Source organism: Pseudorca crassidens, chromosome 1, assembly GCF_039906515.1.
Source record: "Pseudorca crassidens isolate mPseCra1 chromosome 1, mPseCra1.hap1, whole genome shotgun sequence".
In the NCBI taxonomy this organism is placed as follows: domain Eukaryota; kingdom Metazoa; phylum Chordata; class Mammalia; order Artiodactyla; family Delphinidae; genus Pseudorca; species Pseudorca crassidens.
Genome location: NC_090296.1, coordinates 131,015,035 through 131,031,126, shown reverse-complemented (window position 1 = coordinate 131,031,126; position 16,092 = coordinate 131,015,035). Strand labels below are relative to the sequence as shown.

Sequence of the window (16,092 nt, the reverse complement as noted above, 5' to 3'; positions counted from 1 at the left end):
ATTTTGGTAGAAAATCATCCATTTCCTTTAGATTTTTTAATTTGCCATCATAGTGTGTTACATTTACCTTTTTTGGTAATTCTTTTCTTCTATATTAGTAGTTATTATATTCCCATTTATGCTGTTGATTTATGATGTTGAACAGTTTTACTTTTTCTCTTTTGAATTTAATCAGACCAGCCAGGGATTTATATATTCTAGTGGTCCTACAAAGGACCTAGATTTTCTTTATTTTTTTACGATTTATTTTGTTTGTTCCTTCATTCATTTTGGCTTTTATCTGTACTGAAACCTTCTTGATATCTTCTCTGAGTGTTTGGTTGATGGTGTTGTGGTCAAGGTGAGGCTCTGGCAGGAGACTTCCTGGCTCTAATCTGGGCTCCAGGCTTCACTGCTCTAGGACCTCCATCTGGTTACTTACATCTCTGGGGCTTGGTTTCCTCATCTACTGATTTTTATCTAGTTCTTCATATAATTCTAGAAGTTTTTGCTTCATACACCTGGTTTATGGCTTTATGACCCATTTTAACATATTTCATTATATCAAATATCTGCCTTAATCCTGTCGATGCTTCTATCCTTAAAATTGGGTTTGTCTGCTCTTCACATGGCCACACTGCTCTTTTTTCTTTGCATCAACCTTGTTTAAGTTTCCCCAGCCTTTACTTTCAGTTTTTATTTTGTCTTAGGTGTATTTTTTGTAAACAGTATTGAGTTTTTAATCCCATTCGAGACTGTGTCTTTTGAAAGAGGAACCCACCCAACTCACATTTGTGTGGGACCTGTCATATTGGTTTATTCCTCCCATTTTTTTGATTATATGTATTGCTATTTCCTTTTTTCTTATCATTGCTGGTTTCCTAGTTTCTAGAGAACACTGATATTCTATTTTCCATAACTTGTTAGCTGTCTGTGCCTTGGCTGGTCTCAGTTATAAACAGAGTTAATCATTGTATCTACCTTGGAGGCCAGGTGTGCACTTAGCACAAGGCCTGGAACATAATAAGAGCTCAATAAACATCAAACATCAGCTTCATGTTGCAAAAGGAAATAAATAGTGATCATCTAACCCTTACATGTGTGTAGTGTTCAGTGTTTTTCCCAGCACTTTCTTTTCATATTTGATCCATACAACACTTTAGTAAGAATTGCAAGAAATATAATCTGTTTACCAGATGAAAGTATTGAGGTTTACAGATATTCTGTTACTTGTCCAAGAACAGAAAATATTAAACAGTGATACTCAGACCAGAATCTGAGCCTTCTTAACTTGGGGATTTTCTCATTTCATGATTCCTGAACTGTACCTCCCAGGTCTTTCATGTAGATCAGTGGTTCTCACACTTTTCTGTAATTGGAATTCCTGGGGGCTTTTTAAAAATCCTGATGCACAGGCCATACCGTACGCTAACTAAATCTGAATCTCTGGGATGGGACCCAAATCAGTAGTTTTAAAAACTCCCCAGATGATTCTAATGTGTACCCAGTGACTTGCATTTTCTTGGCTTAAGGTTAAAAGCAGAAATGGTTGACATCTGTGTCTGTGATCTTTTCTACGGGTAACTCCTGCTAATTTGCCAAGATAGGGATAGAGCATGGAAGTGATTATTGCATTCTGCAAAGGAGAAGACAAAGAAAAGACAATGTTGCTTTTCTTCTCCTTTGCCCTTTTGGGTAGAATTGGAAGAGAAAATGAAATTACAGTGCAGTCTGAGTCATAAAGACTCCTTGGGCTTCCCGAAAGCAGGTGGTATTTTTTTTTTTTATTCAAGTGAATTTCAGACTCAAGGGCCTTGCAGTGTGTGCAGCCAGTGTGTGCAGTGTGTGCAGTGTGTGCAGCCAGTGTGTCTGGCTGCCATGATCTCTAACCTGTGACAACACTTTCCTTCTGTGCTGCCAGCAGAAGAGAGGGGGTTAGCGCGGAGGGGTCCAGTGTCAGGAACGATGACTCAGAAACCAGAGGTAAGTGCTTCGACCTTCCCAGGTGTGCAGTGGAATTGAACTGGCATTTTTTGTTCAGAATATTAGACAAGGGCAGGCACTGAAAGGGTGCTTTGCTGCCATGTGTACACAGCCTGAAAACTCCCTTGCCTGCTGGCATTCATGGCAGTGATCTTGCTGAAGCAGTCGTCTTGTTTTTTTCTGTATTTGTGTTCTGCCTCCCCGACTAGCTAGTTGATATTTTTTAATGTAATTGCTGCCTCTGTGGAAGCCACGGCCAGTCGAGGTTCACCACGCCTCTGTGTCAGGCACAGCCTAGTTCTCAGGCTGCCAGAACCTGCCTCTGCTGGCAAACGGGGAATGGCCGAGAAGCCCACGTTGATTTTCCACTGGCAGCGGGCGGGCTGCTCAGTTAGGTTTTGATGGTGTTTGGAAAGGAAAGTCTGAGAGCCCACACCACATGGTCTGGACACTTTTAAAAGAGCAAAACCAAAGCCAAGTCAGACCTGGCTAAAGCTGTTCCTGGCTCTGGCTCATGGGTGCCCTTCTGGAAAACCGCCAGACCTTTGCCTGAATGTTTAATGAGTTGGCCTGTGTTCCTGGTGACTGTCCTGTCAATGTTTGCTTTGTTGCCATGAGAAACAACGCTTTGATGCTGGCACACCCGGGAAGGAGCAGGAAAACAGAAATGCCAGGAGAGGCCTAAGCAGGGCCTGAACTAACCACGGTGTTTGTCCCATTCAGCAGTTAGAGGGCTGGGCCGGAGGGCACGCTGGGCTGTTCTGAGTATAGGAGTTAAGTCCACAAGAGCTGAAATTGATTCTGAAACTACACAGTTGGGGAATTATTAATTTTCTTTACAAGTCCCTAATGATTTCAAATCTGGCAGCAAACCTAGAGAGGATCACTTATTACTACTACTACTACTACTCTTGTCATTTTTGGATCAGCTCTGGCTTATGATGTACGTTAAACATTCCTAGTGACTGGCCATTCAGATGCCTGTATCTGTGCCCAAGCACAAACATCCTGGCTGCACATTCTGGGAGCTGAAGCAGCCCTTCTCCATCAGAGTGATCTGGTGGGTCTGAGGATTTGCATACATGGGATACTCAGAAAGGGCAGGCTGCAGCAAGTGTGGTTTCTCAGCCTTTGCTGGGGCCTTCATGAGCAGCTGACCAAGGGCTACTGACATTGTGAGCACTAAGGTTTCTGGGGAACATCCTTGCCCAAGGTTAGGCCTAGTGTTTGGTACAAGAGTCTTATTCAAGAATTTTATACTTTCCAGAGCATTTCTACATCTGCACCTTGCACCTTCTCAGCTCCTCACGTCCTCCTCACAGCAGGTGGTACTGTCTCACAGAGCAGATGTAAGTCTCTGGGGCAGTAGGGCCCCGGCAGGTGAGAGGCAGACTGGGAGCAGCCTGATTGCCTGTGGTTCGGCCTTTTCACTGCTGGCTTGTGTGAAGGGAAGAGCCTTCACCTGCCGTCTGAGAGTTATGAGATCAAACTCAGAATTATTATTATGGGCCTCTTCCATCAGCTCCACTTTTCCTGTGCCCTGAAATTTAGCCAATTATCCTACTGTTTTCTCTAGTTTCCAAATACCAAATCTTTCCCCACTCGCATGCCCCATTCATACGCTTTCTCTGTGGAATAGACTCAACACTGTGATGTTGTCCACATGGTGAGTGCTTCCTAGAACTTGAGAGCAGATAGTGAGGGTCACAGGGTAGAACAGCTGAGCAGGTGCACTGTGTAACCGTTCAGGTAGGTGTTCCTGGTGGCCTGTCCCACTAGATCATCAAACATAATACAAAACAGCAGTTATACAAACCACTTACATTTAGTTTACAATGAGAAAATGATTCATAGAGATGCAGAAATACTAAAACTATTATTTGAACTTATGTGACAAACTAGAAAACACAATAAGGACAGAATAAGAAAACATTATCAAATGTCATTGGAACTATTGGATATCAGCATAGACAAGTACATTCATAATGATATGAATAAATTCCAGACAGGTAAAAGTTAAGCACTGGAAATTCATCAGAATATACTTTGAAAAAGCACATTTATTCCAGTTATAGAAGAAAATGATTCCATTTCAAAATTTTAAAGATATATGAAGATGTATAAAGACATATAGTCACAAATAAGATAAACGATATATATATATTAAACTTATTTATAGTAAAATATAATTTTACTATAGTATACTAATATAGTAAAATTATATTTTTAAAGAAATTTAAAAAAGAAAAACATTAGCAGATACTTGAGAAAAAAGAATTGACAGAAACTGAAATCCAAAAAACACCATTGACTCAATTGTATGTCAGTTGATAATTGAGTTTAATTCAGTCAGTGTTTATATATCACCTACTAGTTGCTTGGGACTCAGCAGTGCCCAAGCCAGAGCCACGGCCCTTGCTGTCACATTGCTCACAAATGCCCTTGGGTAAGAAGTTAGGAGAAACGAACAGTTAATTTACACATGAGAAAACACAGATAGTAATTCATGGCATGGAAACATATACAATCTTATTGGCAATTACAGAAATTCAAATTAAAATGACTTGAAAGTACCATCACATACCTATTAAACTCGCAAAAATAAATATAAATGCTGAGTTAGGCACTTGGCAGCGTCAAAGAGAAAGGGACACCAAAGCCTTGCTGCTGGCACTATAAATTGGTTCCGTATGTGTGGAAAGTAATTGGCGTCATGTGACAAAAGCTATAAAACTCTTTTCTCCCAGAGAACAGCTCTGAATTTGGTATTTCCTTTCTGAAAGATACCTCTAGGATGTAACTCAAAAGAAAAAAAAACGTAATTGCCACAACTGTACTGCTCAAAGCACTGCTATCTATAAGAGAAACTAGGAGGACAAAACCCAAATGTCCAGCAGCAGGGGGAACTCTACTGGCCATGATTACCCACAGGGTGGACACCACACAACAGGGACAAGCGTGCCTGTCTCCTCATGCTCAGCACAGCGCTGCTCCCGGACACCAGCTCTACCTCCACACCTCAGCCGTACGCCACGTCCGCAGGAAAGCCTGCCCCAGCCCACAGGCCAGGTCACATCCCCCCTTCCATCTCTTAGAGCTTCCTGCCGTTTTATTCAGAGCACTTAACAAAGTTTGGGCTTGTCTGTTCTGGTGACATTCTTGTTTAATGTCAATTCCCCCATTTGACTGGAAGCTTCGCGAAAGCAGGGATTTGTCCAGCTTTGCTCACCCTGTGTTTGCCCCTCATTGTAGGGCCTGGAACAGGATGAGGAGTTGGTTGCTTGGATGGATGGATGGATGGATGGATGGATGGATGGATGGATGGATGGATGGAAAATGGGTGGGTGGGTGGACAGATGGATGGATACCTGGATGGATGCATGGATGAATAGGTGAATAGATGGATGGATAAAATTTTATATATGTAGTAAACTTCCATTTACATAGGACTTCATGGCTAACAAAGTACTTTGCCAAATATTCTACTTTAATCTTCTATACAAGTCTGTGAGGTAGAAATTTTTGTCTTTATTTAAAAGTTGAGGAAACAGGGTTCTCTCAACAGTAAGTTGAATAGCTTAGTAACTGCAGAGATAGTATTTTTATTTCTTGTTTTTTTCTCTCTCTTGCATATTGCTATTGGCAAAATTCTTGAGTTGGAAGGGAGATTTTTTTGGTAAGTTTCCTATTTTTCAAAGGAATGACTGAAATACTACATGGAAAAAAGCACAATGTTGATTTAAAACAAACCTTGTTTATCTATTTTTAAGAATTTTAGCGAAGAAAAAGTGATAAATTTTATTAACTATGTTTTGGCATTCAGATGATTAAAAGAGGGCCACTTTTCTTTAACAAAATGTGCTGATGGTTTTCCATAAGTTACTACCAGCAGTGCTATTTTCTTGGTATAGATCCTCCTTGGTTGCAGAACTGAAACCTTTGAGTTCATTTGTTGATTTCCATTAGAGAAGATTTTGTTACAGTTTTTGCATCCATATGTTTGCATGCAGTTGGCTAGAATTTTAATGGCTCTTGCAAAGTAATTGGTTTTACTCATAAAATAAAGTGAGTCTTCTGTTAAGTAACCATGTATGTAACACAGAGACTATTTGTTCTTTGAAGATTGGATTGAAAAAGAATTATATTGAATTAGGAGCCTTTGGAGAGTGATTCTTTAGTTTCCTTATTTGTTTGTCTCATATACATTATTTTGTTTTTTCTCTTATTGTGTCACTTTGAGAATTTTTTATTTTGGAATTAAATTTTGCATTTCAACATCATTATTTGGTTTGTTAGCTCTGGCTGAGGACATCTCCCACAACTTAAACATTATTTTTCAGCTGTTGTTAGATTGTCATTTTCATTCTTAGATTATTAAGGTACTTTTATTTTTAGTCAATTGATTATCAATTTTATTATTTTCCAACAACTCTAGAATTGGTTTTATTTACCAACTTCCTTGTTTTTACTTCATTTTGGTTTTTCTATTTTTAGTCTAATTTTGTTTTCATTTCCCTGCTTTCTTTTAGCTTTCCATTCTAAGCAGGGCAGAGCTAGTTTATCATGCTTCACTTTGTCCTTTTTGTAACTGTGATCAGAGTTGTTTTTTTTTTCCCCATTACTTGTGACGTTTCTGTTGTTCTAAAAATGTATTCTACTGTTGTGAATTGGTTTTCTCTCCTACCCAAGCATTATTTGAAAGGGCATTTTTAATGGCCAAATAATTGGACACCTTTTAATTCTGCTTTCGTCATTGGTCTCTACCTTTACTTTGCCTTTGTCCAGGCATAAGATATGTAGGAGGCTTGCCCTTTTTCCCCCTTTTTCTCCTTTTACTTTTGCTTCTTACACAGAATGTAATCAATTTATGTGCAAGTTCATACTGATTTGAAAACAGAATTCGTTCTCCTGTCCCCTAGTATTTGGTCATCTCCCATTCTTATTGTAGTGTCCTCCATTCATTTTTTGCATATTTGACCTATCATATCCTGCTAATATTTTTCTTGAATTTTCATGGGTTTGTTTTTTACAAATTTGACCTGTGTTGGAACACAAAGATTTAGCATAGTTGTATTTTAGGGGTTGTGGTTAAGTGTCTTTATCATTATTGAGTCACCTTGGTTATCTCTCCTAATGCCTTTGAAATCATGTCAGCTATTCCATGGCCATGTGAATGAACATGGTGCCTGGTAGGAAGGGACCAGACAGAACATTAGGCACTTGAATCGTGATCCTGGTTCTGTTACCTTCAAACAGGTCACCTCACTGAGGCTCTTTATGTGCAAATTGTGCTTACAGGGTTACTGTGAGGGTCATTTGAAAAAGTTCTGTGCATGCATTGCAAAGAGTCACCAGGAAGGTATTATCATGTGATCACAGCTCAACTTCCAGAAGATTCCCCTACAGGGTTCAGGTTTGAGTGTGCCCTTGGAGGCAACAGACTGTTCCGTGTTGACTATTTAAAATGCCATTGTAGGTTTGCTTGTAAGTTATTTTTGTACTTACATTTCTCATTGATCTGGCTTCCTTGGTTATGTTTCCCTTTTTGTTTGTTTGTTTGAAATTATATTGGTAGCTAACCACTACTAATTCTGACATTTATAATATTTTTAGCAGGCAGGCTTTTGTCAGAACTGATTTCATTTTTTTCCTTTCACTAAGTCGTTTAATTTAATTTAATTTAAGTTGTTTAAGTGAGTCATTTAATTTATCTTCCTTCTGAGTTTAGAAGGAAGGCTGTCCTCCCCTTTCTCTTTTCCTCTCCCTTCTCTTACTCCCTTTAGTATTCTCAGGTCATTTTCGAAATTCTCCTTTTGTACCCTAGAGTCCTCCCAGGCTTTTCCCTAAATTAATGACTGGTTTTACTGTCCTTTTCCCACCTTTTTATTATGTTTCTAATCTGCTTATCTTAAGAGACATCCTTCTGGCTTTCAAGAATCTCTGCTTCTTTCATTTCCTTTCTTAATCTGTGGGCTTCTGTTGATGGAATGTTCCGGATTCTCAGGTCTTGACTTCTCCAATTGTCATTTGACTTGTTACCATTTGTATCAGTGCCACCATAACAAAGTACCAAACACTGCTTGGCTTAAAATAACCGGAATGTATTGCCTCGAGTTCTGGAGGCTGGAATCTGACATCAGGGTGTTGGCAGGGCCGTGCTCCCTGTCACAGTTCCAGTGGATGACCCCTCCCTGCCGCTTCCTAGTGTCTGGTGGCTGCTGGCAGTCCTCAGTGTTCCTTGGTTTGTAGACCCATCACTCCAGCCACATGCCATCCTCCCCATGTCTTCTCATCATCTTCCCTCTGCACATGTCTGCCTCTGTGTCTAATCTCCCCTTTCCATAAGGACACCAGTCATACTGGATGAGGGCCCACCCTAATGACCTCATTTTAACTTGATTACCTCTATAAAGACCCTGTTTCCAAATAAGCTCAAATAAGCTTTTTCTCAGGTACTAGGGATTCAACATATCTTTTTCAGGGACACAGTTCAGCCCATGACACCATCCTTATGGCTGTTGCTCCATTGCCCTTGGCCTGGTTGCCCGCCGTGGCCACCTCACGTGCACAGGCAGATGGCCAGTCAAGGTCCAGGCTCCTTCTCATCCGTTCACTTTCAATGCCCCCTCCCTCCTGAGAGCCTATCCCTGCCAGGGTGCAGGGACTTGAGCAGTAGGCGTTTGGAAGCCTTGCATGGAGGGTTCTCCAGGGCCGAGGATGTGGGGCATAGTCCCCGTTTGCCATGGCCCTCACCAGCACAGGGAGACTGGACCAGAGTTGCTGTCTCCAGCGTGCTGATCCCCTGTCCAGCTGACTCCACCTCACTTAGAGCCTCCTCTGACAGTCTGGGCTCCCGAAAGACACTTGTAGGCTTGAAATTTACCCCAACTTGTTGGCATTCGTGCACAGATCCCCTTCTGCACAAGCACTGACATCACTCAGGTGGCCTGGGATGTGTCTTCAGATTCTGTGACTGGCTCTGCTGCTCTGAGCACCTTCATTTTTAGAGTTTCTTTTGGCTTGTTCTTCAGACCTTTTAGTGAGTCTGCTCCTTTCAGATTAGACCTGTTGGTTTTGCACTCCTCCGGATGTCTGGTGCCCTGAATGTTCCTTCACATGTCAGAAGGTGGCTCTTGTCTTCCTGGCTGGTTCAACAAGGAACCACCACCCAGGAATCTGCTTACCCACAAAAAGAAAGTTTTGGGTTTTATGTAGGCCAAGGGTTCATTAATACATTTTAGAACATTCTATGTATTTCTCCCCCGTTTTAACACGTGTGTCTTGACTGGAAAGACTAATTCTACTGACTGCCTTTTTTGTGTCATGCTGTGCTGTCATTGAGCTCTCGTCTGTCCCCTCAAGGGACAGTGAGATGGGAACACAGGGAGAAGAGATGCAGATTCTGCTTTGTGGGCTCAGTAGAGACCTAGTAAGGAGGCAGTGTTGGAACTTGCTCTTGTGGGTTCTCAAAATTGCAGAGGCACACCCCTCCCCCAGCATTGGGGCAGAGAACCCTTCTCTGTGTCTGCTCAGGGCCCAGTTCCCAGCCCCACATCTCTCAAGGTTAAAGCCAGCCTAAAAACATTGTCAATTTCAGCCCTTCATGAACAATTATATTCTTCAACCATAAGGGTTGCACTGACATAAAAGCATGAGAGATGTCATTGTAGTCCACTGGCTCATTCACTGTGTTATTTTTGTATGGAAGCTTCAGGCAGCATTATATAAAGGCAGGTAATTGCCCTCCTGGACCACAGCTTCCATCACAGAACAAGGAGACCTTCTTGTGCAGAGGTAACCCCAAACATCACTTTCTGTAATGAGCCAAGTGCCCTAGTCCTTCTTGAACTGGTCCTGGTCACCACCACTGCCTTGGAAAGCAAGTTTCTTAAGTCATCATACAGTGTCTCTTTGGCCCAAGATTGAAAGGGCTCATGCTTAAGGACCAGCATGAGCATATTCTCTGTTTCCTCCAGAGAGGTGTGCCTTAACCATGGCATTGTTGAACTTTGGGGATCTCCACAGTGAGCTGTCTTTGATTTTGCAGTTCAGTGTGCATGGATTTAATTATACAGTTGCTGGCTTCACCACCTCAGAACCTGGTTTATTGTGATCCTGCCCAGACTAAACATAAATAAGTAATGAGGGCTACATTTCCCAGCTACATTTCCATGTCAGGTGTACTGTGCACCCTTCCTCCTTCCTTCTTCCTCTCTGCCACTTTGGAAACACTTGTGCACCCTATAATGTTTGTGCACCAAAAGGAAAGTAACTTGTATATGTGAAAGTTTTCAGACTAACCCAAGACCAGGTAGAAATCCTACATGTTTTTCTAACCACCATCCAGCCCAGAAGTCTTTTCACAAACATGTCTGAATTCTGAGTGTGTCATCATGTTTTCTGACTTCTTGCTTTTTGCTACCTCTCCCTGGGCTTGAGTTTCACAAATTTCAACACTGCAGAAACTCTGGTGGATGTAAGACCTAGAAAGAGCTCAGTTTTAGGAACTGGCAGCATCTGCTTCCTCCTTTTCCTCATGTCTAGAGAATTCAGTGCCACACACAGCCACTCGCCTGTTATTGACGATTTACTTCTGATAAATAGTACCTCCCAAAGAAGCACAGGAGGCTTCCCTGCAGGTGTTCTTTCCTGGCTTTCTGGTCAACATCACATACTCTTAGTCCTTGAAAGGTGACTAGATGCACGTTCAATACACACACAGCTCTTCCCTTCGAGACATAAACTCCCTGAGCCGGTTCCGTCTGCAGCATCCATATCCTCAACCCCAGTGCCTGACAGGCGGGCCTGCACTTGGCAGTGCTCAAGTAAATGCTGCTGACTGTGAAGCAAGATGGCATCCTTGTTACCTAACTGGGGGCTGTAATGCAGACACTTACTGGGTGTGAAGAAGGTGGTCCTTGCCCCAGGGCTTTCAGGATTAGTAGGATTTAGATAGGAGGGAAGAGGTCTGTGAACTCCAGGGAAGAGAAGGCAGAGCAGGGAGCACCCTTTTGCCTTTGTCGTGGTAGCAGGACAGAGTGCAAAGGCGGAGGCCAGCCCGCCTGCAGAATCTGGGATCCCTGAGTGACCTCATGACACCCACGATCAAAAGGAGACCAGCTCTCTGGTGAAAACTTGCAAAACTCTCTTAGCTCCAGTCCCACCAACCTTGTGTCTCCTGCAGCCCCAGAGCACCCTGGCAGCCCTGTGGCACATTGGCCACTCAGGTACTGACAGTAAGCTCACTGTCAGGCCCCCACAGCCTTCCTATGAATTCCAGTCCACTTTCTGAACCCTATGGGTCATTTATGACAGGCAGTTTCTGTACTTTAGTTGGCAATTTCCCTTTGGTCTTGAATCCTCTGCTCTAGGAGTAGGCCCATTCCCCAGTTTCTTCTACCTAGAACAAATTATTAACCCCACCAGCCATCTGCCAACAGGAGCACAGAGGGTGGGCAGAGGTCGTGGAGGAGACAGTGAGACAGAAATTTGGGAAGTGATTGGGGCAGATTGTGGAGGTGTGGGGCTTTCTGGGGAGGGAGTTCAGGTGTTCTGCTGCAGGCGGGCTGGGGTGCAGGAAGGCTGAGGGGTTTGAGTAGACCTTGGTATTTTAGGGTGATCGTTCTGGTTAGAGGTGTTAATAGATGGATTGCTGGTCCCAGTGGCTTGATTCTTTTCAGCACACAAACATTTACTGAGTGCCTGCTGCATGCTAGGCACGGTGCTGAGCTTCACACGCAGTCAGACAAGGTGCAGCACTGGACATGCATGCAGTCGGGTTCTGGATGGCCACACTGCCTGCTGGGGCAGTGGAGACAGAGATGACCCTTGGGCTGACTTAGTGCAGCACAGAATCTGCAGGCAGGTTCCTATAAGGGGAGTTGAGCCTGATAGCGCCTGTGAAAGTACCCACCTCCACCTCGACTGGCCCAAGGCCCCACATGGGGTTAGTTAAGCAAACACAGGGCTCCAGTCTCCCAAGGCTGAGCCTCTGCTCCTTATGTAGTTCTAGGCTGCAGCTCCAGGGTCAGAGGACAAGAAGGAAATGCAGGAGGAAGATTGCCATTGTCAGGACAGAACATCTCAGCTGATCCTCCAAAGATGTGCTGCAACTAGTTTACGTCACAATAACAACCTGAATCTTTCCTGTTGTTTTATTTATTTTTGATGGCCCTTAGAGAGTTTTATTTATAGACACCTAAGGTTTGTTATTTAAAACCAAAACCAGCCTCCTTTTCATCTTGCATTTGACTGCCATTTCAGTTCAGGTCCAAACTATTTGATATTGAATGACCAGAATGGCCACACAGGGTGAGTAGAGAAAGTTAGACTGCAATCCGGACACCTTGGATTTATGTCCAGCTGTCTGGCCCTGGACCTGGGGCCTGGATGTGTCTTTGAGAACCCAGGAAAGGGAGGCAGCCAGACCCTTAGAGAGCCTTCTTTGACTTGGCATCGCAAAGACTGGCATGGCTCCTAGATTGGCTGTCATGATTACTCCAAGGCTCTCTGTGGGAAGCCATTGTCCTTCTCAAGAGTATAAGCCAGAAAGAATCCTGGGTCCAGAAGCGACCTAGATACCATCTGGTCCAAGCTGATCATTTAGCAGATTAAAACCAACAATAATAAGGTGAAGGGTGACACAACTATGAATTTTTATGGAAAGATTAGGAAGAAGCCGATGTGACTGGATTCAAGTTGGAGGCATCAGAATGCACTCATGTTAAATATAGGGTTGTGTTGGATCAATGGGCCAAGAATCAGTGACAACCCAATAGCAATGAGCATACCCAACACCTAGATCTTGGTTTCTAAATACCATTTTCTGTTAAAGGGAATCAGGGATGGTACTTGGAAAGGACCAGAGGAAACTTGAACATCTTATTTTATCAGGAAGTAAGGGAGTGCCCAAAACTGATAGGGATATGTCAGAGGAACACAGGAGTCCCCTTGATGGGACTCCCAGTGGTCAAACTGGGGACTACCTGAGCATTGGAAGAAATGATGATAATAATGAATTATAATACTTTGAATTTAAAAAGGATCTGTGAGTCTATAGTAATATTTAAACAGGTGGGGAGGGACATACTTCTGTACAGAAGAATGACACGTAACAAATGTAGACAGAATGGAAGTTTTAGAAAAATTACCACCTTGTAACCACCAATGTACTAAGTGAGTAAGGCCCTGATCAACAATGGATGCTGAAATCATTGGGTAAACTGATGTAGGAACATAAAATATTCACAGATAGTCTCAGAATATCACCCCACAGATTGCTGATTAATCACAAAGAGTAAAATAGAACTTAACCCAAGGGATCAGACCATTAGTGAAATAACCTGACATCAGGTGCCCTCTGGTGGAGTTCAATTGGTAGGACTAAACATTGTCTGAGATTTTTGCCAAAAATGCTTAACTTGAATCTAAACATTAGGAAACAACTCAGTAAATTCAGATTATGGAATATTCTAGAAGACAACTAGAATGACTTGAAAACTTACAATGCCAAAGTTGGAAAAGACATTAAAAGGCATGAGGATTCTTCTAGATTAAAGAAAATAGAGACATGTCAACTAAATGCAATGTGTGATTCTTGATGGGATCCTGGATCAAGATACAAAATAGTTATAAAAGACATTTCTGGGGTATTTGGGAATATTTGAACATGGATTGTGGATTTGATAATGTATTGATTTCATTTCTTGAAAATGATAAATATATGGTTGTCACGTAGGAAAATATTCTTGTGGTACGCGGGCCTCTCACTGTTGTGGCCTCTCCTGCTGCGGAGCACAGGCTCTGGACGGGCAGGCTCAGCGGCCATGTCTCACAGGCCCAGCCACTCCGCAGCATGTGGGATCTTCCCGCACCGGGGCAGGAACCCGTGTCGCCTGCATCAGCAGGCAGACTCCCAACCACTGCGCCACCAGGGAAGCCCGGAAAATATTCTTGTTCTTCAGAGATACATGTTGGTGTAAAGTGCCATGATAGCTATAATTTACTTTCAAATGACTCAGCAGATAAATGAAAAGTATGTGTGCTTGTATGTGTGTGTAGAGAAAAAGAAGAGAAAGCAGATGTGGCAACATATTAACAATTGGTGAGTCTACAGTGCAGGGTGTATGAATGGGTAATCGTGTGTCCTAGTTCAACTTCTCTGCAGTTCTGAAATTTTTCAAAATAGAAAATTATGGGGGAAAACAATAATGACAACAAAAACAGGCCTAAATGTCAAGTCTAAAAAAAACCCAAAAAACAAAACAGAACAAAAAACTGAGACTAAACTCCATTCTCTTGACCCAAAATCCAGTATACCATCGACTGTCTCTCTTCATCCAGGTGAATGGAGAGACAGGCAGACAGAGACAGAGCCTCATCTGCTTGGTTCGAAGACCAGAGCTTTTAGAGGGTGTTAGTAGACCCAGCCTTTCCAATCCTGGCAAGTTAGCTAAGGGGGCGACAAAGATAAGGCACATATCGCCACCTTGTGGCCAGATAAGGAAGTCTGTCTGCTGCTGCCAATTTTGAAAGCAAACTTACCCCATGTTTCTGGTGTCTTTTCCAGTTGTTACCTTTTCCCATTAGTGAAGAACTAATCTTTGTTTCTCTAATTTTCTGATATGGATTTCCAGCTGCTTTAGAGAAAAAAGCCAAAAAGCCAATTTCCTTTCCCCAGAAACCTCACTGAGCCCTAAATTCTTTGATGATCAAGAAGAAAGAGAAAGCCCTGCATACACATTTAACCAGATCTCTTTTACCACCATATGCCAGAAAACTGCTGGCCTTTCTGACCCAATCAAATGAGAAAAGCAAAGGAGATTTATTCAGAGCTTTTGGTGGCAAGTGAGTCAGCCACTGTCACTTGCATTTTGTCAGAGGAGTGGGGAAGCTTTATGGTGGATAAAGGGAAGGCTTCAGGTGTGCCCTGACTAGAGGCTGTTGACGGGGAAGCTGGAGGCAGCTAACTAGAAGGGGGGCATCCTACATGATGGGTTAGGGGGCATATTTGCCTTTCCCTGGTTAGTCTAAGTTGGAAGCAGGGACAAAATTAGGGAAGTTGTCACTTATCAGTCAAGTCCTGGACATTTGGGGCCAGTTGTTACAGAAGTTATTGTTTAGCTTCCTGGATTGTTACTAGACATTGCAGTATGGCTTCTGGCAAATTTGGCTTCCTGGACTCTTTATTATAGATAAGGGGGTTAGTTTCCTGGTAGGTTGCTGCAGGTTGTGGGTCAAAGTTCTCTTTTTTATATATGGTCTGGCCATTGTCTGTATATTCAGTCTCTCACTCTGGAAGCAGCTCATCCACAAAGCACCCAGCGTGGTGTAAGCAGCTGCAGGCGGCAACTCCTCTAATCACAGGGAAGAGTGCCGTGAAGGGAAGTGAGAAGACCCAGGTTTGGGTCTAAGCCTTCTTCTGCAGTCTAGGGAGGCTGCTCCAAGCTTGGGTGGGCTCCTCTGTACAGAGCAGGGGCCATTCCTGTTGTGTTTCCCCCCGAGGGTGATAGCTCTCTAAGAGGTGATGCTAAGCCCACATGCTCCCTCTAGAGGCTAGAGAGTGAGTAGCTGTAGCTGTGCGGAGATTACCTTCAGGTTGTAGGTGCAGGAGGGCTTAAGTACCTTCTCAGGGGCAACGTGGTCCCAACCTCTCGGGACTCTGCTGAGATGAACAGACAGATTCACACTTGAATAAATCATTGCTTTATTTCAAGTCTGCACGAGCCCTGGGCTCATCGCTGGTGTGTGCTTTCCCCTTGCTCCAATATCCAGGCTCTTCGTGTGAAATGGTCCCACCTCAAGCTGCCCTGGGTGGATCTGGACTGGCTCATTGACATCTCCTGCCAGATCACAGAGCTGGACCTTTCTGCCAACTGCCTGGCATCCCTCCCCTCCATCATCCCCTGGGGACTCATCAACCTCAGGAAGCTGAATCTCTCAGACAACCACCTGGGGGAGCTGCCCAGCGTGAAGTCATCAGACGAAATCATCTGTTCCAGGTGGGCTCCTGCCCTGCAGCCCCTGGGGTGAGCCCTGGCCATCTGAGCCCCGGCTGCCACCACCACCCTCCTCCTGCACTGTCCTCTTCCTGCAGTCATGCTCCCTGATCGTAGTTGTTGCTTTTGAAAA

The 16,092-nt window shown here is 43.4% G+C and overlaps 1 protein-coding gene across 6 annotated transcripts in view; it reads left to right on the top strand.

Moving 5' to 3' along the window:
- The window catches only part of LRRK1 (leucine rich repeat kinase 1), a 123,247-nt gene that overhangs the window by 58,248 nt on the left and 48,907 nt on the right, over positions 1-16,092 (top strand). For all 6 annotated transcript variants that reach the window (XR_010947285.1, XM_067755850.1, XM_067755853.1 and 3 more), the window contains exon 7: positions 15,736-15,962. Coding sequence is in view for 5 of the 6 variants with exons in the window: in XM_067755850.1 (XP_067611951.1) it covers positions 15,736-15,962 (227 nt within the window). In the remaining variant the exon portion in view is untranslated. The remainder of the gene's footprint in view (positions 1-15,735; positions 15,963-16,092) is intronic.